This window comes from Musca domestica, unplaced genomic scaffold, assembly GCF_030504385.1.
Source record: "Musca domestica strain aabys unplaced genomic scaffold, Musca_domestica.polishedcontigs.V.1.1 32, whole genome shotgun sequence".
Lineage (NCBI taxonomy): Eukaryota > Metazoa > Arthropoda > Insecta > Diptera > Muscidae > Musca > Musca domestica.
Window position 1 is genome coordinate 5,995,597 of NW_026712311.1, and position 25,302 is coordinate 6,020,898.

Consider the following 25,302-nt stretch of genomic DNA (forward strand, 5'->3'; position numbering starts at 1 on the left):
TCGCACATCTGAAAATCAAATAATATAAACTTTTAATCCAACTGCACAAAAAAGGAAGAAGACTTAACTTTTGTAATAGTTTTTAATACATTTTTGCACTTGGGTGCTGGCACAGCCGAGGCTTTTGTTTACATGTTACCACTTGGAACTACCAGTTTGTTGTAAATTTAATTTTTGTTTTTGTTTTGCACTTTGTCTTCTTTTTTCTCTTTTTTGAGGAAAAATATTTCCTTGTTGTTTTTCACCAAAAAGCAATAATAATAATAATAGCAGCAAAAACAACAGCAACAACAAGCAATTACAAAAAAGGCCTTGTTTGTTGTGGTACATCAGTGGTTGAGACATGTTTTGGATGGAAAGTATTTTTTATGCAATTATTTTTCCTTTATAAAAAAAAAAACACAAAAGCAAAAGAAATGCAGAAAGATCATTGAGACCTTAACAAAATTTGTGCAAAACGTCCGACATTTGTAACCTTGCAACAGATGTGGATGGATACTGACTGTCTGTCTATGCCACGATTGTGGTTTGAAAATAACAACAACAGCCACAACAAAAAAATGAATGTTAACCAAGAAAGGTCATATCGTCGACCACAATGTTAATGCCTTTCAGGTTAAATGCAATGAACAGGATGGCCACAAACACAAAAACAAAACTCTTTTTTTTTTTTTTGTTTCTGTAAAAATAGTTACAATTCCTCAGAGCTCAACAGCTTTGCTCCAAATTGTTTTTAATTTGCCATAATTGTTTGTTTTTATCTCCGTCGTGGGTGGAAATTAACAGATCATCAGCAGCATTGCCATCATCGTCGACGCCATGTTGTCATAGTGTTGTGTGGTCCATAAATAATGAATAAATTATTAATAATTATGGCAAATAATGAACGGTTGCTATGATATTATGTCTTTGTAGTACAGCGAAGAAAAACAACAACAACGACAGAGACAATAACCACGCATAAATCAAAGGGTATCGCTTAAATAGGTTATTATCGATGACACTGCGAAATTGAATTTAAATGCAAATAAAGTGGTAATTAAGCGGGAAAATTGAGTTTAACATCTGGAAATATGAAAACTTGATCGGGAAATGTCGTTGTGAACCCAAAAGGGTATACGTGTAAAGCTTTTATGGTATAATCCCAATTTTTTTGTAGCGAAGCGAATATTTTTTTAGTATCCAGTAAAAAAGATTTCTAGTAATATTGAAAAAAAATAGGATAGAGTTACATCCACTTCACTTGGAGACCTTTGAAACTGATGTATTCTGTGGATAACTCCGGTGTTCCGAATAGAAAAATCCATCAGACGTGCCTTTTTAAATCATTTGAAGAACTACCTAAGGTCAAATGTTCCATGCTGTAGAAGTAAAAAAAGAAACGAAACTCATAAACAGCCGGAAGTATATACTTCCGATCTAGGAGGAGGAGGGTATCTCTCTTAACTTTGCACGGTATAATATACAATACTACCCTTCTCCATTTCGTAGTCACGAGTCTTAGGTCTGAGTGAATAAAAATTACTCTGACCAGAATCTAATCTGGACTTTTCTCGGTGAAATTAGAGACTGAATTTAATGACCCTACTTATAGCTCACAAGTCAGGTGTACTGCTCTAAACAGCTTTGGATACGGACGAGTGTGACCTGGCTACCTTAATGGCTGCCCTACTATTTATATAACCCATAAGCACCCTATATACCCCGTCATGCCCTTAATTATTTTCTATTTGATTTTAAGTATCTAGGCGTGGCTTTTTAATGAATTTTTCAGACATCATCATCAGGTCTCTAGGCGTGGATTTTTCAAGAATTTTCAAAACATGATCATTAGGTCTCTAGACGTGGATTTTTAAAGAATTTTTCAAACATCATCATTAGGTCTCTAGGCGTGGATTTTTAAAGAATTTTTCAAACATCATCATTAGGTCTCTAGGCGTGGATTTTTAAAGAACTTTTCAAACATCATCATTAGGTCTCTGGGCGTGGATTTTTTAAAAATTTTTCAAACATCATCATTAGGTCTCTAGGCGTGGATTTTTAAAGAATTTTTCAAACATCATCATTAGGTCTCTAGGCGTGGATTTTTAAAGAACTTTTCAAACATCATCATTAGGTCTCTGGGCGTGGATTTTTTAAAAATTTTTCAAACATCATCATTAGGTCTCTAGGCGTGGATTTTTAAAGAATTTTTGAGACATAATAATGTACTTGCTTCTAGACTGAATTCGGTCAGATGTGCCAAAATTCAGGTCTTTTGGTAGATAAGGGAGCAATATCTGAATTTGAAGCGATTCTCACCAATTTCAATAGACTTCGTCCCTGGGCCAATCAAATATTGTTTGGACATTTTCATCTCAATCGGATAATAAATGCGACCTGCATTTTGTTCACAAGAATACATGGACAGACTGACATGCATAAATCGACTCAAAAAGTGATTCTATGCAGATCTTCAAAAGTAACTATGGGTCTATCTCGCTTCCTTCCCTATGTTACAATAAAATGAACATAGACATAACCTTACCCTTAAAGAGGTACAAAAGGTACTTTATATTCTAACATTAGCATTTTGCGAACGGGTTTAGCCAGAATTCTCACATTTGGAAATTATGTCACTGTTTGTATGTAGGGGTGAGTAAGGGCTTTGGAAACTCGTACCAGAAGGGTACTTAAGGGCAAGAAGTTTTTAATTATACCCTCAATCATATGGCTACAGAGGGTATATATCATTTGATACGACCAAAACGTGCCTCATCGATGCCACCAATTCCGTATCAGGACATTTGGAATGGATTTAGCGACGTCCGCCCGTCCGTCTGACTGGCTAGCTGATGCGCACGATATCTCTCGAAGGGAGTATCCGACTAGGTCCAAACTTGATACATCGTAATATTATTATCAAAAATAGACATGGTTCGGATATGGACAATATCGGTGCACTCCTTCTAGTATCTCCCACAAAAAAGGTCGAAATTTTCAAAAAAAAAAAAATAAAATACTGCACAAAAAGTGAAATGCTAATCCACTTTTTCTCCAACTTTGCAAAACATAATATTTGCATCAGTGCTAGGTCAGGGGCAAAAATGGACAACCACTCCATCAAGTACCTCCCCCACAAATGGTCAAAATTTCAAATAATTATAATTATAATAATTATAAAATGTGAAGTAAGGATCCGATTGTCTTCAAATTACACACATCACAATATTTTCATTAACCCAAAATCTGGTGTAAAGATGGAATATATCGGTCCACTCCTTCAGATATTTTCGATCCACTCCTTTTGGTATTCTCAAAATTTTGAATATCCATTAAGCTCATTAAACACGAAATTGATATTCTATTCCTTTCATACTTGCCACAACTCCATATTTCTATCAACACAAAATCAGATATAACTATGGTAGAGATAGGTCAAAGTTTTGAATAATCAAAACGATCATAAAATCCGATATAAGCATCCGCTTCTCTTCATACTTCACACCCATTATTTGTACCAACACAAGATCTGCTGTAAAGATGTAATATATCGATTCACTCCCTCTGGTATTCCCCTCATAAAACGCGAAATTAACATCCGATTCCATTCAGACTTGGCACATTCCAATATGTCCATCAACACAAGATTTGTTATAAAGATGGTAGAGATCGGACCATTTCTTCTGGTACCTACCCCACAAAGAAAGATGAAATAAGCACCCAACTACAAACATTTTTGCTAATACAAGATCTGTTGTGAGGATGATATATATCTACAAACCCCTTCTGGTACCCCACCCACAAAGGGTCACAATTTTTCAATACTTTTATCTGTCACAACTTGCGAAACAAGTCAGAGATTCTTTAAAACTTGCTATATCCAAATATTTCTCTCAACCAGAAACCTGAGATAAATTTTATGAATTTCCATAAAATCGAATAAAAATGCTCGATTTTATTGTAATTTTGTCTATACCACAATTTGTATGTGTATTAGCTGAAGCATGCAAATGGACTGTATCTGGTACCTCACGCACATTTTAACATTTTCTAAAAATTATCGCTTATCTCATATATAGTGGAGGAACTAAGCAACAAAGTCTAAACCTAGCACTTCGAACAATTTTATTTATTTAATTTATTTAGGTCCGATACAAATAGGACAATATTGGTCCATTCCTTCGAAACATAATCCATAGAGGGTCAACAATTTGAATAATCATAACTGAAGTTAAAACATATTTAAACAATCGAACATTGGCTGAGGGTATACATCTGTTGGCAAAACCGATAGATACTTTTTAATTTTTTTTTTTTTTTTTTTTTAATATGACACAATTCCCTCTCCAACAAATAAATGTCTATCAAGAAATCAATAAAGAGCACCCCATTCATAACAAACCCGTTATATCCCGCATTCATCAACATTGTTTCATAATTTCTAAAACATCAAAATCCGTCATTAGACTCCTCCCATTTCTTACAAAAAAAAAAAAACTGCAGTAACAAAAAAATTTCACTTACATAATATTTGCAAGTAATGAAAGAAAAACAACAACCCAAAACCAAAGCTATGAAAAGTGAAACGACAAATGCAATACCCAAATCCATGCCACATTCATCTCCAAGAAACATTCGACGATTTCGGCCACATTGTATTGTAAGTGCAAGGCATGGCGAGGCATGGCAAGTAAAGGCGTTGTGGTCTTCTACAATTTTTTCTATGACTGTTGTGAAGGAAAGACGTCATCATCGTTGGGCATTAAATGAAAATGCCAAATAAAAGAGAAAAAAAAATTGGCATAAATTGTTGCCGAACGAAAAAAAAACAAAGAAAACATGATTTTAAACATGATCATGGACACAACTGACGTTAGTTTTTTTTTTGGCTCCTCTGTAACATAGACCCCCATTTGGGAACCAACCCATAAAAAAGTCACTTGCATTTGAGGCCAGTCATCATGAATACAAAAAGAGGAAATTTTCATAAAAGAAAAAATATTAAAATGAATATTGGGAAAATGTATAATGCATAGAGGAAAATCAACACCTTGAGCTTGTAATGCATCTTGCGGTAAAATAAAGCAAAAATGAGGGAACAAATAAGTACTTTTTTGCATTATTCCCAACTTATTAAATTGCAAATTGAAACTACTATGAATACACTTCTATAATAGAGGACAGTTTCCAAAATGTCTCTAATATTATCCGTCAAAAGAAAAAGAAATCGATACACGTAAAAAAAACATCTCAAGAAGTTTGAGGAAGCTTGAAAAAATTCCAAAAAATTCCGTCGAAAAATACCGCTTAAAGGAAATCGTTATATAAGGACTATACGAAGACGTGATCCTTCATATTCAAAATTTTTTCATAGGCTGTAGAACCCATAGCGATCTTTATATACAAAATTTGAAACAATTCCGGTAAAAAGTGTCGCTAAAATCATCAAAATACCGAATATCGGGGAGTACCGTTTTATGGAGGCTATTCAATATCGTGGACATATTTAGACAATTCTTTTTCCAGGGGTAAAGTACTCACAAAGAAATCTCAGGCAATTCCATTGAAAAATATGGCTAAAGTCATCAAAATACCAAATTATATAAGGATACACGATATCATGGACCGATTTATAAATTCTCTTTCAGGGGGTGAAGTACTCAAAAATAACTCCTTGTGTAGAATTTCAGATAATTCCATTGAAAAATGTGTCTTAAATAATCAATATACCGAATATCGGAGGGTACCGTTGTATGGGGTTATACGATATCGTGGACCGACATAGCCCATATTCGAACTTGACCTGCCTGCAGACAAAAAATTTTTGCTTCCTATATTAATTCGTTATGACTCTGGCTTGATTACGCTAATTAAGAATATACACAGACTGAGGTAAAACAAGTAAGCAAAGGCTACAGTCGAGCGGGGCCGACCGTTGAATACCCTACAACACTATAATAAACGATACAGTTAATATAGGCGAGATACTCGAAAGAATTCCACAAGATATTGTGACAAATAATAAAAGAAAACCATCAGGTTTCGTTCTCTAATTTTCGAATAATAGCAACTTAAACTAATTTGCTCATTTCCAATTTATTTGTAGATGTTGCACGTAAATGGTCTTCCTAGATCTGGAACCAATATTTTTGACTGAAACGCATCTATATGGAATACAGACATTTGACTATATTCTTCAACGAAATCAGCGTTAACGAAATTGTCAGAAGTGCGTCTTTCCTGTACTTGTGAATTCTCCAAAAAGTCACTGGAATGGACATTTTCGTATTTTGTCTATAAAAGTTGGCAAACTCCTTCACACATTGAATATTTTTGGATGGCCATCCAAAACTGCTTGGCTTTTGCAATGTCCGGTAACCCCCATAATTACGACCTACTGACAATTTTGCAGTTTTTTGGTCCATTTCAACCCCTAAATATATGGCGATCATCTCCAAAAAGAATAGGCTTTTATTCTGACCCTCATCTTATCTCCATGCAAAATTTCGTAAGGATCGGGCCATAAATGCGATCTGTATATGATATCCTGATATCCTAACTACTTAGTTTTGTTAGCTGTAGAAATATTACCAAATGTTTAAATCAAAATGAAAATATGCCAAAAATATGACAAAATTGAAAAAATATGAGAAAATTTTACAAAATCAATATTTTCATCTTTAGAGAGATATTTTTATGCGATTTTTTTAGACGTTTTATGTTTCCTGCCAAGAGGCCATTCTGAATTAATGAGAACTGTCGAAATCAGTTCAGCCGTTCTCGACATATAAGAGATTTTTCAAGCATATCTTCTTTGATAAACATATATATCGCACATATTTTGCTATATATCCGTTTTGTTGGATGTTAACATCAATACAAAGATCAGAAATAAACTTGTAATGGCTTTGTGATTTCGCCGGGATTTAAAATATTCGCGGTTTAATGAAAAATTTTGAATTTTTTCAACGAAAAAGATATGGTCTATTTTACCCGCTAAATATTATCCGATGACCACCCAAATGGGTAGGCTTCTTGCCAGCCCTAAACTCTAGCTACATGCGAAATTCCGCGTCGATTGGTCTATAATTGCGACCTGTAGAGCAAGTGCAAAATCAGTAATTTTTTCAGTTTTTGGTCCATTTCAACCCCTAAATATTATGCGATCATCACCAAAAGAAATAGGGTTCTATTCTGACCCTAGCCCCACCTCCATTTTAAATTTCGTGAAGATCGGACCATAATTGCGACCTGTAGAGTGATTACAAATTAACATGGACAGACGGACAGACGGACAGACGGACAGACGGACGGACGGACATACATAGCTAGATCGACTCAGCTCGGCGAGATAGGAAGATCCATATATACTTTCCTATGTGGGAAATCAATATTTCGTGGTGTTACATAATTTTTGGCCCAATCAAACTTATAATACCCCCAACACATAGTGTTGTAGGGTATAAAAACTGCTACAAAGTCAAAAGCCATAATTTTTATATATTTTTTTAAATTTTATTGAATGAAAGCAAAAATGTCGGAAATAGTATCAAAATTTAGAATAATTTTAGATTTTTTCGAATTGTTCACCTTTGGCACGAATTTTGGCCTTCAAACGGCCAATGAAACCGCCACACGCCCGAATGTTGCTCTGCGGTATTTTGGCCTATTCTCGGCGAGGCGCTTGCTTGATGTGGTCGACACTTTGGTATTTTTTAGTGCCAACCTTGCTTTCCAAAATACTCCAGACCCAATAGTCCAATGGATTGGTATTCGCAGATTTTTGTAGTCATTGTGCGTTGGAAATGAAGCAAGGAACCTCATTTTGTAACCATTCATGAGTGGCGCGTGCTGAGTACGATGGTGCTGAATCATGTTGGAATGTTCAAGGTCTGCGGCCAAAATGTTTGAGTGCCCAAGGCTTTAATACACTCTCCAGAATATTTTCGCGATTTATTCTGATGCCACGGTCGTTTAATACGAGCGGAGAGCGACCATCGGCTGTTATGGCGGCTTACACCGTCACCATGGCTGGCGTTTGAGTTCTGGTGGTCAACCGAAGGTGCAAATTTTCAGCTGACCTCTTTGGCAAGTAACACGATTGTCTAGTTTGGACAACGAATGTTTTCTCATCGGAGAAAAAAAACCAAATTCGGCAGTTACCACTTTCGGCCAAGCTCTTTTGAGTTTACTTTCTTTCCGTTGCGGTATAAGTTCTTGTAATTTTTGGAATTTCAATGGCTTTACCGCGAGCTCATTTTTCAATTTTTGCCGAATGGAATATTGCGATATGTTCAGCTCACGAACCATTTTGTCGGCCACTGCGACGATTTTGCTTTTCGAACCATTCCTGTTGATGTTGCTGTTTTCTTCCGTCCACTTTCTAGACGTAGGGCTATGCTACCAGTATCGCGGTAACGAGCGATGGCGCGAGAAACAAAAGATGTATTCAGATTTAAATGCTGGTTGCTCTAACGATAGCCACTTGTGGTTTTCCAGTCAAATATAAAGAAATCGAATTCCATCACGAATAACTTTTTTTTAGAAAATTCTCACAAAAATGCTTTTGTACGCTTGTAAACATTATAATGAGCAGTCACTGGAATAATTTTAACAGCTGTCGGACGAGTGGCTTAGAAATAACAGCAGTCCGAAGTTGGTTGCAGTTTTTCCCATCTAACCCTGTATATATTTTGTTAGGTCCAAAATAATTATTTCGATGAGTTACAAGATGAGGAATGACGAACTAAATATACCCTTCACTCTATGTATGGTGAAGGGTATAAAAAATGAGTTCTCATAAAGAATGTATGGAACTAGAATTCTGCTTAAATTTCCGATCTTAAAACGATATATTATCCTCAAGCATTGATCAATAATTTGTAAAAGATCAACCCCTGAACATATGGGAATAAGGACGGTTGTCTGAAACCCTAGAATAAATATGGAAACATATTTTATCATCCGATTCAACTTTTTGAATAAAAATGTATTCATCTACAAATAAATATTTCATTCGACAAATGTATTATTCACTTGCATATTTTATGGATTTTCCGTAAATATACGGAAGTTAAATGGAAAATCAAATTTTAACCAGCCCGGCCAAAGGCCTTTTGCTGCGTGTGTAAATATTGTTAAGCGTTTCTTTTATGCTAAAGATAAAGAAAATTATTCACACTTTTCTTGTTTGTTTCTTTCCTCTTCCTTAACTTCCCTGTGATTTATTCCATGCGCTTGGCAAATTTTTGTTGTTGTTATTTTTCTTGTAAGCAAATGCAATATCAAGTCTGGTCAAGTAGTACGATAACCGATTATCATGGTCGAACATTGTGCGAAGCATTGAATAATGGTTCACCATTATCGCATATTTTTGGTAGGTTTGCAATTTCCGATACATGCCACAGATTGGTACATACTAATTAATTCAAAATTAATAAGAAATATTTTATATTTTTGGAGGAAAAGTAAAATTTCAAATGAATTTCTCCAGCTGTGATGCCTCCATAACATCGCATATTTGTTTATAAGCGAAGATTTGCATAGCAATAAATCTCCCGCATTGTTATTGCATCATAATTTATTACATCTATCCAAACATATACGTCGATTTAAATGTGTTATTTGATACGTTTTACCAAAAAAATACAAAAAAAGCACAATGTACCCGCTTCTTCATGGAATAACTTAATGGTCTCACCTCTATATTTCAAATTTAATTTGATTGTGATGTTATATCCAGCTGATAGATATAATTATGATATATTATTCAACTGAGAGGAATTATAGTTGGGTATTGATCGATTGCAACCTAAATAATAAAGAAAAAAAAATTATTTGAAGAAAAAAATACTATCTCGTTATCTTTATAATTTGCACGAGCATATCTAGTGGTATGAAGTTGCGAGGCAATGTTGAGCTTCCACAAAATCATTATTAAAGACCTAAGAAAATTTTAAAAAGTTGCAAATATTGTAACACCTGCTAACGCCATCTATACTTCAATTATAATACCTTCCTTCTGGTACAGTCTTAATTCATAACTTTGTTCCTTTAATTGCAAGAATCTACAAAATTTACAACTTATGTTTTACTAATGAAGTACACAACTTGTAAAAAGAAGCAAGTATTTTAAGTTGTGGTGGGCGCCATCTATATTTCTATTTAAAAAATTCTATTTGTGAGGGTTTTGTGCATAGCTATGTCCCTTTTCATGCAAGAATCTACATAATTTACAATTTATGCAATTTTTAATGGAACTTTTGTCCGAGAAAAACGAAGTATTTGTTTGACTGGACTGCCATCTAGTTGTGATATTTTTAATAGTCCTCCATTGAATACTACCCCAAGACAAAAAATTATTATAAGAAATTTTACATTGTGTTCTTGTATTATGAACAAATAATGCTGCAACTTCTGCGAGTAAGAGACAGATTACCAAGGTGTTGATGAAATTCTAACATTTCAGGAACGACAAGAGGATAAGAAATATTTCCTTCGTTGTTGATCACATTATTGATTATAGTTCATTTAAGTTCAATTCAATCAGATCACAGATTTGCTCATTTCCACTCGGGAGTAAACCTTACTCGCGAGCGAGATTGCTCGAAGAGTGCTAGTTTAATATGGAGTTTACTCTTCACCTTTTTATTTTGTGTGTGAGCGATCCCGAGTCGCTTCTTTTTGAAAAATTGTAGTGGGAGTCCCATCGCTTCAAAAAGAGTGAGAGTGAGCTTTAGGAATGAAATCTAGTGGGAAAAAATATTTTGCTCGACTTCGAGCGAGTATAAGTCTTTTCACAAGTTCGAGCGAGTTTTTCGAAGGTTTGGTTTCCATTTAACAATTGATTCTAAAAAGTAGTATGGACTATTTCCGTAATTCAAATTTTATTGTAGCTTATTAAACTGAGAACAATTATATTTATTTCGCAAACTAGTTGAACTAAACGATTCATTGTAAAGAGCTTATAAATAAGATTAGTTAACAATAAACCAAGAGCAATCAATTACGATCAATGATTAGCGCCATCTGTAGTTGGATTTTTGGTGTATGTTAATGTATGTGCCGGAGATGTTAATGTTGACTATAAAAAATGTTTTTAGTGATAGGACGTACAATCTGAATTTTAATATTTTGCTAAAGAAAAATTTAACGTTGAAATTATGGCTAAAAACCAAATATGGACTGAAAAATGAACCATATTAAAGATTTAATTTATATTGATGAGCTGAAAATGTAAATATACTACAGTCAATATTATCAGCTCAAATGAAAATTTTTGATATTTTTTAATTGAGAGTGAGTGCATAAGTGTAACTGAGAATTCACTATCAAAAATTGCTGAGGGAAAGAGAGAAAAGATAATACGCTTAATAATAGCGCTGCTAATGTATGCTTGTGGAGAGTATTGCACACCAATGTTGATTCCGCACTATTTGTTTTGAGAAGCGCCATCTATTATTCAATTGCTGTAATATGTTCAAATATAGAGATGATAAGGCTAGATGTCTACAAAAGCGAGACAAAGGGGACAAAACCGATAGTTGTCTTTTATCGACAATAAAAATTTTTAATGAACAAACTTCGAAATTAGAATTTTATTTGAATACTGTAGAAATAAATTTAAATTGTTACTACTTTAGAAGATTTGAGTTAGGATACATCTATACTTCGATTGCTGGTATATGTTAAAGCAAAGTCTCCATATAATATTTGGTTTTTAGATATGGAATCAAAACCAGTGACTATGGCGTTTAGACTTACAAATTTGAAGACTGTTCGTTTGAAGTGGATATAATTTTATATTGGCATAAAATTGGTATTTTGGCTAATATCATCCTTGAATTGTGAAGAGCACCATCTATTATTTAATTGTTGAAATATGTTGAAGTAACTTAGAAAACTTAAAGTTTTTATCTATTAATAAAAAACACTTTTCATCATCATTCATTTGATGATTTTAGCGACATTATTCACCGGAATTGTTTCAAATTTGGTATTTGAAATTCGTAATGGATACTACAGCCTAAGACAGAAAATTGTCTGTGCAGGTCCAAGTCTTCGTATAGTCCCCATATAACGGTACTTCCCGATATTCGGCATTTTACCGTAAATTTGGTATTTGAAGTTCGTAATAGGAACTGCAGTCTGTAACAGAAAATTGTCTATGCAGATCCAGGTCTTTGTATATTTTGACGATTCGGTAGTTTGACGATTTTAGGTACAATACTCACCAAAATTGTTTGAGATGTCGTATTTGAAGTTCGAAATGGATACTACAGCCTAAGACAGAAAATTCTCTATGCAGGTCCAGGTCTTCTTATAGCTCCGATATAACGATACCTCCCTATATACAGTATTTTAATGATTTTAGCTACATTATTCAACGTTTATTTCAAGTTTTGAATTTGAATATGGCTTATGGCAAACAAAGCCTATGTAGGTTCATGTTGTATAGACCCCAATATAACGGCAATATTCGGCATTTTTAAAATTTTAACTGAATTTTTAACAGATTTTATTATTTGAAAATTTCCAAATTCGTTCCAAATAATCCCGGCCGAACTTACTGCTTTTCAACTTGTTATTTACTATTTTAATGCCCAAGTGGCGCATTGAATAATGCAATCAACAAAATCTAGGTAATTTACTACAGTGCGCGCCATCTATACGTCAAATCTAGATTGCAATTCTTTAAAAACAACGTCAAATAAAAAATTCAAAAACAAAATGGTTAAAGTAAGTTTAAATTTTATGTTTGGAATGAAAAAATGTGCACAATTACCAGAGAAGGATGAGTGAAAGCAAGTTTTAAGCAGTTAGTACCAAAAAATGACAGAATCGCTATACTTTTAAAATTTCAAAAATAGATGGCACTCCTTCGAAGCCAATGTATCTGCCTTTTCTCGACCAATTTTCTTCCGATTTCTTGAATTCCGAGACTACTTTCATCGAAACACTAATAGTCGGAATTCGAAAAATCGCAAGAAAATTGGTCGAGAAACGGCTGATACATTAGCTTAGAAGGAGTGCCATCTATTTTTGAATTTTTAAAAGTTTAGGGTTTCTGGACAAATGCCGTTCTCTCTGAGCGAATTTCGTATATAGTAAGCGGACACTGAACCAAATTACCAAATTACGGCGCACGTTGTTACATATTCGGTATTTTAGGTTTATTTGTTTTGTCTAACAAATATAAATTTTCCAAAGGAGTTTAAATTCAGAATTTTGATAACGACAATAACCACCCTATGTGTGACAATCCAAATCATCTACAAAATCTTGTAAAAAGTTTTTCATTTATTTCTTTTTCATTTTCTATAAATTGTCTATTGACACGTTCAACTCGTCTCCATTTCGTCTGATTTTTTTTGCATATTATTTTCGAATTTGTTGCGGAAGATTACCATTAGACTAATGATCGTAGCTTATAACTTATTTAGTTAACAAATAGAATTCTTCATTGTTTTGTTTTCTAGTAAACGAGGTAACTGTGTCACAAATGATTTAGCTATGGTGGCTTAAAAGTCAAAATCGAAAATAAAAAAAAAACTTGTCAAAATTAAAACACACATCAATAGAATTGCAAATTGGTGTCGCCCAGACTTAACGGTCGACCATCATTGTGTGGCTGTCTTAATACTATATTGAGAATATTGATGAATGAAATTATAATTTCTTTTTAACAAAAAAATGTTTTTTAATGAAGGCGTATCCGTTTTCTTTGAATATCTTTATCGGAAAAAACTGGCCTCATTTATCCATTATCAATATTTATGTCGGCAAGGAAGAAAGTTTGACTTTAGGCTAAAGGAAGCTTTGGAATTTCCATGTAATATTACACCAGCCTTCTTGGTTCATTCACCTTGCCACCAGCATTCCAACGCAACAATGACCACCTATGAGAGCCCGCATGTATTATTGTTGTCTCTTGTTGTTTTTGCTGTTTTTTTTTTAATTCATGTCATGCAAGATTTTCTTTGTATGTTTTGCATTGCTTCTTTAAATGGAAAATAAATCATAATTGCCGACGTTGCAATGCAAAACAATTTTACAAAACGCACAAAAATTAGCCACCTGTTTGTGGGGCCAAACAGTCCGCAGACGACATGCAGAGCGTTTCGTAGTCTCTGCACGTTTTCGAAATTTAACTAGCGTGCGACAAATTACTAACAAGTTTATTTAATGTTTCTGTGAATTTTTCGAAAAATGAAGAAAAATGCGAGTCGATGGAATTTGTACAACAAATACGAAATTTTTGTCGTTATTAGAAAATTTCGATTTTAAAGAATATTTTTTTATAGAGCTGCGATGGTTTTAAATAGTACCAAAAGACTTATAGAACTAGATTTTGGAATATATACATGAACCAAATCCATGAACATTGCCAATGAATTTTTCATGGATCAATTTTTAAAAAATATTTCTTTCAAAGGCCAACAGGAATATTATCAAGGGTCATTAGAGCTATAATCGTAGATTTTTAGATGGTTTTTAAGAACCAAAAAATGTGGAATTTTGAAAGCTTTTCCTTAAACAATATGGATTTTTTGGAAACATTCCTTAAGGACCAACTAAGCTGTGATAGGGATATTTTTCAAAGACCATGGAGCTACAATTGGATATTTTTAAAGTATTTTCAATAATATTTTATTAGGGCAAACACAACAGAAATCGTGGTTCATGATTTGCTTAAGAATATATAATTCTAATACTAAACATGGGGTTTTTTAAGAATATATTTTTGAGGATCAACAAATTGATAATCGAGGATTTGGTAAAGGACCAACAGGGTGCTAAATCGTGAATATATATTCTACAAGAAGCAACAGGAGCTATGATCGAGGATTTTTAAAAATATTTAAAAAAAAACCAACAAAGCTAGGATCATGTTGCTTTTCAGAATATTTATTCAAGGATCAACAGAGCTGTGGTCATAGGTATTTTCAAGGAAGGAGGTTGTATTTTTTTCGGAATATTTTTAGGAGACCTCAAGGATAAACAGATCGTGAATTTTAAAAAAAATATGTTAAAAGGCTTAACAGTTCGTTTTTTATAAATTTTCAAAGATCAACAAATTTAGAATTTTTAAAAAATATTTTTTAGGACAAGATTTTTTCAAGGATCTATAGAACTGTGAACGGGTATTTTTATGCCCTCCACCATACATGGTATGGTATCGTCATTGCGTTATATATATTCTTGATCAGCGTAAAATTCTACGACGATTCAGCGCTGTCCGTTCGTCTGTCTGTTGTAATTATGCTAGAGTCAAAACGAATAAAGATAGGAAGCTAAAATTTTGCATAGATCAGTCGTTTGCCTGTAGGCAGGTAAAGTTCGAAGATGGGCTATATCGGTCCATGATATCGAATAGTCCCCATATAACTATACTGCCGATATTCGGAATTCTAATGATTGTAGCCAAATTTTGTAATGAAATTGTCTGAAAATCCACAAAAGGAGTTCCTTCCGAGTGGTTTACCCCTAGAAGAGAATTGTCTATACAGGTCCACGATATCGTATGTTCCCCTTATAACGGTACCTCCCGATACTCCGTATTCGTATTAAAAGTTTGAAGCTCGTAATGATTGCTACAACCTATAGTAATCATAAATCCCACCTATAGTAATCGTATCACCCACATACAACGGTATCGCCAGGACATTATTCATCGGAGTTGTTTCAAATTTTGTATTTAGAGTTCGTAATGGGTACTACAGTCTGTGACAAAAAATTGTGTATGCATACCCACGTCTTCGTATAGCCTCAATACAACGGTACGCCTAAATGTTCGGTATTTTGAGGATTTTAGGGACATTATTCATAGGAGTTGTTTAAAATTTTCTTATTTAGAGTTCGTAATGGGAACTATAACCTGTATCAGAAAATTGTCTATGCAGATCCAGGTCTTTGTATAGGCCCCATGTATCAGTACATCCCTACATTCGGTATTTTGACGATTTTAGGTGTACCTTGTAATATTCACCGAAATTCTTTAAAATTTCTAATTTGAAGTTCGTAATAGGTACTACAGCCTATGACAGATAATTGTCTTCGTAACATGCAAAAGGATACAAAATAGACCCATAGTCCCCATAGTTTGATGATCACCATAGAATTAAAGAAAGAATTGAGTTATAGGTATCCGTCATTTGTTTGGCTCAAGGATGGACCCTATTAAAATTGGTGATAATCGGTCTGTCGAAGGTCTCGAAGGGAGTGTCCGATTTGGTCCAAACTTGGTGCATCGTAATATTATTATCAAAATTAGATCGATTTCAGAGATAGGCAATATCGGCTCACTCCTTCTGGTAACTCCTTCTTCTCCTTCTTGTAACTCTTATAAAATGTCATGTAAGAGTCCGATCATCTTCAATTTACACACATCACAGTATTTTTATTAACCCAAGATCTTGTGTGGAGATGGAATATATCTCATCACTCCTCCTGGTACCTCCCCCACGAAGGGTCAAAATTTTGAATGCCCATAAAGCTCATAAAATGTAAAATTGACATCCGATTTAATTCAGAATTGGCACATCTCAATATTTTGATTAACACAAGTTATGTTATAAAAAATGGTACAGATCCGACCATTTCTTCTGGAAGCTCCGCCTCAAAGGGTCAAAATTTTGAATAACCAAAACGATTATAAAATCCGAAATAAGCATCCGGTCTTTTCATATTTCCCAAAACCCCTTATTTCTACTAACACAAGATCTACTGTGGAATATATCGATCCACTCTTTCTGGCACCTCCCCCATAAAGGGTCAACATTTTGAATATCCATGAAGATTATAAGAGAAATTGACATCCGATTCTCTTCAGACTTGGCACATCTCAATATTTCAATCAACAAAAGATCTGTAATAAAGATGGTACACATCGGATCTTATGTCAGCCACAAAGTGTCACAATTTTCAATATCTGTCATGACTTGCGAAACATGTCATCGATTTTTTACAACTTGCTATGTCTACACATTTCTCTCAAGTAGAAACCTGATATGAATATGAAATTTCTAATTTCACATGAAATTGGATATATATCTTCTATTTTCTTGTAATTTTGCCCATACCAATATTTGTATCTGCATTAGATAAAGTATGTCAACTATATCTGGTACCTCACGTACATAGTGACATCTTTTAAACAATAATCCCATATCTCATATAGAGTGAAGTAAGTCATTGATGTAGTCCAAACCTGGCACGTTGTAATATTTATATCATATTAATTTAGGACCGATACGAAATGGAGGGTTAACAATTTGAATAATCATTTGGCTAAGGGTGTATATCTGTCCGACTGATATTTATTTACTTGTTTCATATGTCATGTTATATTTTTATTTTTTATATTTTATCCTACTTTTTTGTAAAAAATAATCTAATAAATTAACTTAATTCTGTTTCTTTTAAGGTAAGTTCGTGGGATGTATTGGATTACCAACCGATGACAAGATTTGTTTGCACATGGTAAGGTGGTGCGGTACCAGAAGTTCAATTGGAATTTTTTGTTCACCAAAAAAAAACAAATTAAAAGTTGAATTTAAAATTTTACAATTCCAAAAAAAAAAAATATTGCTTAGCAAGTCAAGCATGTGGCTAACAGCAAAAGTGACTGTAAAACTATGTGAAATAAGCCAAATGCACACATTAAAACATGCCTGTAAACACAAATGTTCACAATCGCCTGCGAAGAAAAAAAGCCAACTATCTAACCTGGAAATTAAGAATTCCACATTTACAGGCTAATTAAACGCAAAACTACTTTAGTTTGCAATTGAATGTTGTTAGCAAGCATTGAAAATGCATTCATGCAACTTGGTTTTTATGATGTGTGGAAACAGAATTGTATTGTCAAAGCGTTTGAGAATGAATTTTTGGGTAACGAAAAAAAAAAAAACACAGAGGCCTGAATGGCATAAAGACGAAAAAACGAACACATGTCATAAAACCTGCTGGCAAGATTGGCAGCAATTGGCTTGCCGTTGTTTTTTGTGAGTTTGCTTTTCAAAGGCTTTCAACGCAATACACATTCATTAAAATACAATGGATTTTCAATTCGGAATTTGTAACAGAAGCCAAAAAACACACCGGATTGCCTGGTTACAATGTTTTCTGGGTATTTCTTTTTTTCTTCATTTCAAGGTTTCTGAATTATGGAATATTCTTTGTTTTTCCAGCAAAAACTAAACTACTTTCAGTCTCAAAAACTGTAGAATCTAGTAACTGTAATGACTACATTTAATTAAATATTTGGCTTATTTTTTTGTAATAATTTAATTCAATTATTTTTTTTTTAATTTTTTTTTTTTTTTTTGTTCATATTTTGGTAGTTATTTTTACAGTTTTCATTTTTTGTTATTTTTTTTTTTTGCAAAGCAATGAAAAAAAAACGCCATTACTTTCCAACTCATTAACTCATATCGGGTGAACGAATGAATGATTTATCATTCATTCACCCATTTCTGTTGAATTGTTTCTTTTTTATTATTTTTCTTTAAATAATTGTTTGCGTGTTTAACCTACTCTCATTTTTTTTTTTTCATTGCAATTAAAATTTATATAGATTTTGTTTGGAGCTACTAATGTAGTTCATTATCTGTTTTCAATTTCACCGCAAAGATTAGTGTGGTCAGAAAAAGTAATGCTACATGAGATAAATAAAGCAGAAGAGTTTCATTTTTTTATTAAGAGATACATAGATTTTAAGAAACTAGCACTTTTTTGGGGGAGAAACTATCACTTTCCTTCGTCAGCGAAAAGTCCACCTTAAAATTCTAGATTCCTTTCAACAGTCCATGTTACACCTTTTTATATCCTCCACCATACATAGGAGGGTATATTAAGTTCATTATCGAACTAATAATTTCAGACAAAACAATTTGTATATATTCGCAATCGGCGTAAAATTCTAAGACGATTTAGCCCTGTCCGTCCGTCTGTCCATTGGTTGGTTTTTCGGTCTGTTGTAATCACGATAGAGTCAAAACAAATAAAGATAGGAAGCTAAAATTTTGTACAGATCAGTCTTTTGTCTGCAGGCAGGTCAAGTTCAAAGATGGGCAGTATCGGTCTACTATATCGTATACTTTTCAATGCTCAAAATGCATAATTTGTTTGGTTTGACAATTTTTTTCGAAACTTCATACATCGTAGTACATTTTCAGACTTTCCGTGTTTTATACAATAATCAAATGCTTTTCGTTTTTCTGAAAGAATAACAGGAATATGCTTACTTTTTACACCGAAAAGTCTTCAAACATCGAATTTTTCAGTCCGAAACCACTTCAACATCTCCATATGAAAACCCTAAAAACCAACAGTGACCAAAATACCTAACTTCAGAATTTTCCTTATTCCAATATCAAATTTTGTAACATTTAGTATCTAAATTAGTACTATTTAGTACATTTGCAAAACCACAAACAAATACCAAAAGAGACCACAATATCAAATGTGCCTACATTCATTCTTCACTCCAAAAGTGGCTCTCATTCCAAATTTCAGAATTCTAACTCATTCCATTTGCCTAATACAAAGTATTCAATTTTTAGTGCATTTTAGTACTTTTCGTATCCTTTTAATACGAGTTTCCACAAAAACCCAGCCTTTGTGTTAAAAGAGTACGAAAACTACAAAAATGTACTAAAAATTAAATACCTTGTATTCTTCAAAGGAAATGAGTTAGAATTTAGAAAATTTGGAATGAGAGAGGCTACACGCCAACACAACAAAATGAACGTGTTTACTTACCAAAGAGGTCAGCTGAAAATGTGCACCTTCGTTTGGCCACCAGAAATCAAGCGACGGCCATGATGATGGTGTGGTCGCCATAACAGCCGATGGTCGCTCTCCGCTCGTATTAATCGACCGTGGCATCAGAATAAATGCCAAATATTATCGCGAAAATATTCTGAAGGGCGTATTAAAGTCTTGGGCACGCAAACATTTTGTCCGCAGACCTTGGACATTCCAACAGGACTCAGAACCATCGCACTAAGCACGCGCCACCCAAGAATGGTTACAGAATGAGGTTCTTCGCTCCAGCGCACAATGGCCACCAAAATCTCCGGATACCAATCCGTGGGACTATTGTGCCTGGAGTATTTTGGAAAGCAAGATTGGTACTAAAAAATACCAAAGTGTCGATCACCTTAAGCAAGCTATTCACCGGCAATGGGCCAAAATACCGCAGAGCAACATTCGGGTAGCGTGTGATGGTTTCATTGGGCGTTTGAAGGCCATAATTCGTGCCAAAGGTGACCAATTCGATAAAATCTAAACATATTCTAAAATCTGATGCTATTTCCGACACTTTTTGCTTTTATTCAAAAAAAAATTTAAAAAAACATGTAAAAATTATTTCGTTTGACTTTGTTTATTCTGTGTGAGAGAATAGTTTAAGTCATTATGGTGTTTAGAGGCCAGATTTTTAGAGGCATAATTGTCATACGAGCTTTTTAGACCACCATATCTTTATTTGTAGCTTTCCTGAGAGTACTCTCCTTAGGGCTAATGCTCTATCAGAAAGAGTGGATCTTTATATTAAATTGTTCATATTTTCTATAAAGAATACAAAAATATTTGGGTGCGTAGAATTTGAAGAAAATCTGTCATGGCTTTCTCCTTTAGATCTTCTCAAAATATTAACATTTTTGTGGGGGAGGTATAAGAATCTAGAGAACATATTATCAATTTTTGCACCCAAAATTCCTAGCCAAGTATGGCTATGTTCCAGAACTACAAGAATATAAAATTTTTCACTACAATAACAGATTTTTCCTTTATGGAATCGAAAAAAATTGCAGGTTCTGGAACAGAGCATATGTCATAAAATTAAATATATTCGTCTTTCAAAACATACATTTAATAAAATTAACCTCATAATTTGTATTTAGCAGACGGTTTTACTTAAATGGCTTTCTTCTAAAAAGACTAAGCCACAAAATCCATAGAAATCTGCTTGCATTTGAATCCAATTATTGCATAACATTGTTATAACGAAAATTTCTAAATTTGCATATGTAAAAATTCCTCTAAATTTCTAAAATTCCAAATCTCCCCCCGAAAATACCAGTTCTACGCCGATGAATTATTCATTTACATAATTCGTTTACATATGTATGAATGCATTGACAAAAAAAAAGTAGTTAAGAAGAAAAACGAAAGTGATACTTTTTTTCCAAGACCAAGCCAGCGGCAAAACTTGAAAGCAAGCGACACATCAAGACTGTAGGAAGATTACAATTCATTCATCTGAGGCAAATTTCATTTTGTTTGAAAATCAAACACACGCACATCCAACTCCCCATTCAAATGATTTCCAAAACGTAATGATGATAACAATTTATTAAATTCTAATTAACATAAATCTAACTTATGATCTTTCAAAACTTGCCACCCATCACACACAAACGTCAAAGCCACATACATACACTTTCACTTTCAATACTCGACGGCTGGTAGTGGGTTTGAAGCTTCTTCAGTTAACCAAAAAAAAAAATACTTTTGGTTTTTTTTTTATTATCTATTGCCTGCCTGCCTGCCACGGCGCTGGTGGCAACTGTCAATGAACTCGCATTGAAGTAAAAACAATTAGCGCCCATTAGGTGATGATGAGACTTTTTGTCGTTGGTGTTGCTGTTATTGTTGTTGTTATTTAATTGTAAAATGATGTTTTTCCACATTTCATTTCCATGACTTTATGACGCTGTCATCGAAGGCAGCGAGAGAAAAAGACGGCAACAAAACACCAACTCTATAATATTTTGGGTGCTGAGTGACGTCGACTGACTTTGGCTTACCAAATAAATGACGATTTGAATGGTTATGGCTGCTTGGCTGTCTAGCTGACTGCCTGGCTGACTGAGTGGATAATAAATTGTGGGAATGAAATTTTTTAAATACCTGACCACTCACATTTCTATGCATTTCCCTGCTTTACTTTCCTGTCTGAGGGCCATAAAAAACGCGCCTGGTAGGGGAGTTCTCTTAATCAAGTGTGTAATTCATTATTAAGGGATCATAAAAGTTATGTTGAGAAATATACTGGCACTCACACACACATATTTGATATGGTCTAAAGGGTGTTGGTGTGTTATGTTGTGAATTTCTTAATTTCGAAAATTATGAAAAATTTTAGTGTTCCGCGTCAATATAAAATTTAGGTGTTTTATTTTTTGCCAACTTAATAAAAAAGCATTGGATAGAGTTCGGATACGTACAGATAAATTCCTGAGGCTAGTGCCTTTTTAGGTCTTCTGTCAGAAGAGTTTTTAAAAGTATTCTGTCAAGAAAAGTATTGGATAGAGTTCGGATACCTACAGATAAATTCCATTGGCCTTTAAATGATCTTATGTCTATATAAATATCCAGCAACTAGTATTGACTACTACATACCCTGAACTAGGAAAATAGTAAGAACTATATATCCTCTACATTACCGGTAAGCAATCAATTAATGATTTAAAAAAAAAACAAGATACAATAACATACTTATCAAATAAGAAGTAAAACCTAAGATCTTAATATTGAATCTCCGCGCTGTAAACAAATGACAAATGAGAAAATACGAAGATGTTACCGACTTTTATATAAGTACCCTTCAAAAAGTCTTAATAGTATGTGTCACTTTCTGAATTTCTAATATACCAAAATTATGGATCATTTCATATCCTTTTCATTACCAGAAAGAACCCTCAAAAATAATGAGATTTTCCGATAAAATTTACAGGGCAAAATAACTTACTTTTTCTTACCAAGCATGGAGAAATAATGACACCGGGTGAGTCCATCCGACTGCAAAGTCCAAGGTCGCTTTTTCAAATCTCTGCTTTGAACAGAAGTCGTAACAGTTGCTGCCGTTCAGAAGATCTCAAGTTCAAACCCTCCATTAGAGAAAAGCTAACAAAACGAAAAATGAAGTTTTGTAAAGTTTAAAAATGGAACTGAAGTGTTTGTATTGACCCTTGGTGGCAATTTGATTAGTATTTACTTCCCATCACCCATATAGCAAGGAGAACGGATCGCCCTCACATCCTCCTCCCACGAATTTGTAAAATGTTAGATATTTTTAGGAAGTTTGGCTTGAAAATCTTATTTTTTTTCGGTTGGGTCTTTAAGAAGCGACTTGATCGAAACCCACGTCGCAGTGGCCGAAAAATGGCTCGTGAGCTGAATCGCAATCGCAATATTCCATTCGGCAAATATTAAAAAACGAGTTCGGGGTAAAGCCATTGAAATTCCAAAAACTGCAAGAACTTACACCACAACAGAAAGAAAATAGACTCAAAAGAGCTAAATAGTTGCTTCGCTTGGCCGAAAAAGGTGAACTGCTGAATTTTGTTTCTCCGATCTCCGATGAGAAAACATTCGTTGTCTAGCAGTTTGTAAACAAAAAATGATCGTGTTTACTTGCCAAAGAGGTCAGCTAGAAATGTGTACCTTCGGTTGGCCACCACAACTCAAGCGCCGGCCATGGTGATGGTGTGGGCCGCCATAAAAGCTGATGGTCGCTCTCCGCTCGTATTAATCGACCGTGGCATCAGAATAAATGCCGAATATTATCGCGAAAATATTCTGGAGGGTGTATTAAAGCTTTGGGCATGCAAACATTTTGGCCGCAGACCTTGGACATTCCAACAGGACTCAGCACCCAAGAATGGTTACAAAATGAGGTTCCTCGCTTCATTTCCAGCGTACAATGGCCACCAAAATCTCCGGATATCAATCCGTTGGACTATTGTGTCTGGAGTATTTTGGAAAGCAAGGTTGGCACTAAAAAATACCAAAGTGTCGATCACCTCAAGCAAGCGCTTCGCCGGGAATGGGTCAAAATACTGCAGAGCAACATTCGGGCAGCATGTGACGGTTTCATTGGCCGTTTGAAGGCCATAATTCATGCCAAAGGTGACCATTTTGAACAAATTTAAACTTATTCTAAAAGTCTATGCTATTTCCGTCATTTTTTGCTTTCATTCAATAAAATTTTAAAAAAAAATTAAAAAATTATGGCGTTTTACTTTGTGGCTGTTTTTTTTTTATCTCACCCTGTATAATGGGTCTTTTGGCAATACACAAGGCTTCTAACAGAGCAACAGTGTCTAGGAAAATCTTTAACAGGTTCCTTCCCACATTAGTTTAAAATGTAGAATTTTTTGGACTCTTACGAAAGTAACTTATTCCCCAATTTATGTACATTTTGCCGATCTCGACATTGCTACCAACACGAGATATAATATAACTGTGGGTTCGGTAGATCCACTTTTTCCGAAAACTTCCCAAAAACGTTCAAATTTTCAAAAATCGCATATCTGTCAAAAGAAGGAAACACCCAATATTGAAACTTGGCATACGAAGTATTTGTAGCAGGTTTAGATAAGGCCTGCAATATTGGATGCGAAAATTGACAATATTCTTCTTGAAACTCTAGAAGAGTAAAGGGGAGTTTCAGTATCAATCTAATGAATATGAAACTCTCATAAACTCACACTTCGCACTTCGTATAAATGCCACAAAGTGGAAAAAAATAAAGCGAATATGAAATACGAGGTATCGTAGGCTAGATTATTCCAAACCCTTTCCCTGAAATACTCTCATAGAGGTTTTCCACTAATGGAAAACATATGTACAGTATCCCCACCTAAATATCCTTTGCCTTTAAAAACGCTCTGTACAGGGTTACCCATATTCGACAGACCCATCTGGCAAGGCCATAACTTTTGACAGAGATGTCACATCGTACCGCGTTTGAAGCGTCAGTCCAAGCAGTTTTTTACCATGAACCCATACACGCCACGCGAGCGCTCTGAAATAGTTGAAATTTACATTCAACAGAAGAAGTCAATTGTGAAAAAAAATGTGAGAAGTGCGCCTTCTAAGAACACCATTAAACGTTTATACGAAAAATTTTCGACTGGTAAGGCTCTTTCTAATCCGAAGAGCCCATATAAAAGTCGACCAAGGCGATCGGCCGAGAATATCGCTCCCGTAAGAGCCAGTGTTGAGAGGTCCACAAGAACATCCCAAAAACGCCGTTCTCAGCAGTTGGGTATGGCTCGGTCCACTTTACAACGGATTATTGGCATTGATTTGCATTTGTTCCCGTACAAAATTCAATTGACCCAAAGAATGTTGCCTGCGGACAAGCCTCGTCGATTGGAATAGGCCCAAAGGCCCCAAAGGTCCGTCGAATATGGGCAACCCTGTACCTGTCCACTATCTTTAGAAATATTCTGCAGTCCTTCATCTACATAAATAAGATGTCCTTTCTAAAGAGATCTCTTTAAAGATTCCTCTCTTTACTACTAA

The 25,302-nt window shown here is 34.4% G+C and overlaps 1 protein-coding gene across 3 annotated transcripts in view; it reads left to right on the forward strand.

Annotated features, from left to right (window-relative positions):
* LOC101892635 (serine/threonine-protein kinase WNK1) overlaps positions 1–25,302 on the forward strand; it is a 75,283-nt gene that overhangs the window by 21,994 nt on the left and 27,987 nt on the right. For 2 of the 3 annotated variants that reach the window (XM_059125221.1, XM_059125220.1), the window contains exon 2: positions 17,413–17,463. The exons of the other annotated variant lie outside the window; for it this stretch is intronic. In XM_059125221.1, the coding sequence (XP_058981204.1) occupies positions 17,413–17,463 (51 nt within the window). The remainder of the gene's footprint in view (positions 1–17,412; positions 17,464–25,302) is intronic. 3 annotated transcript variants of the gene reach the window in all.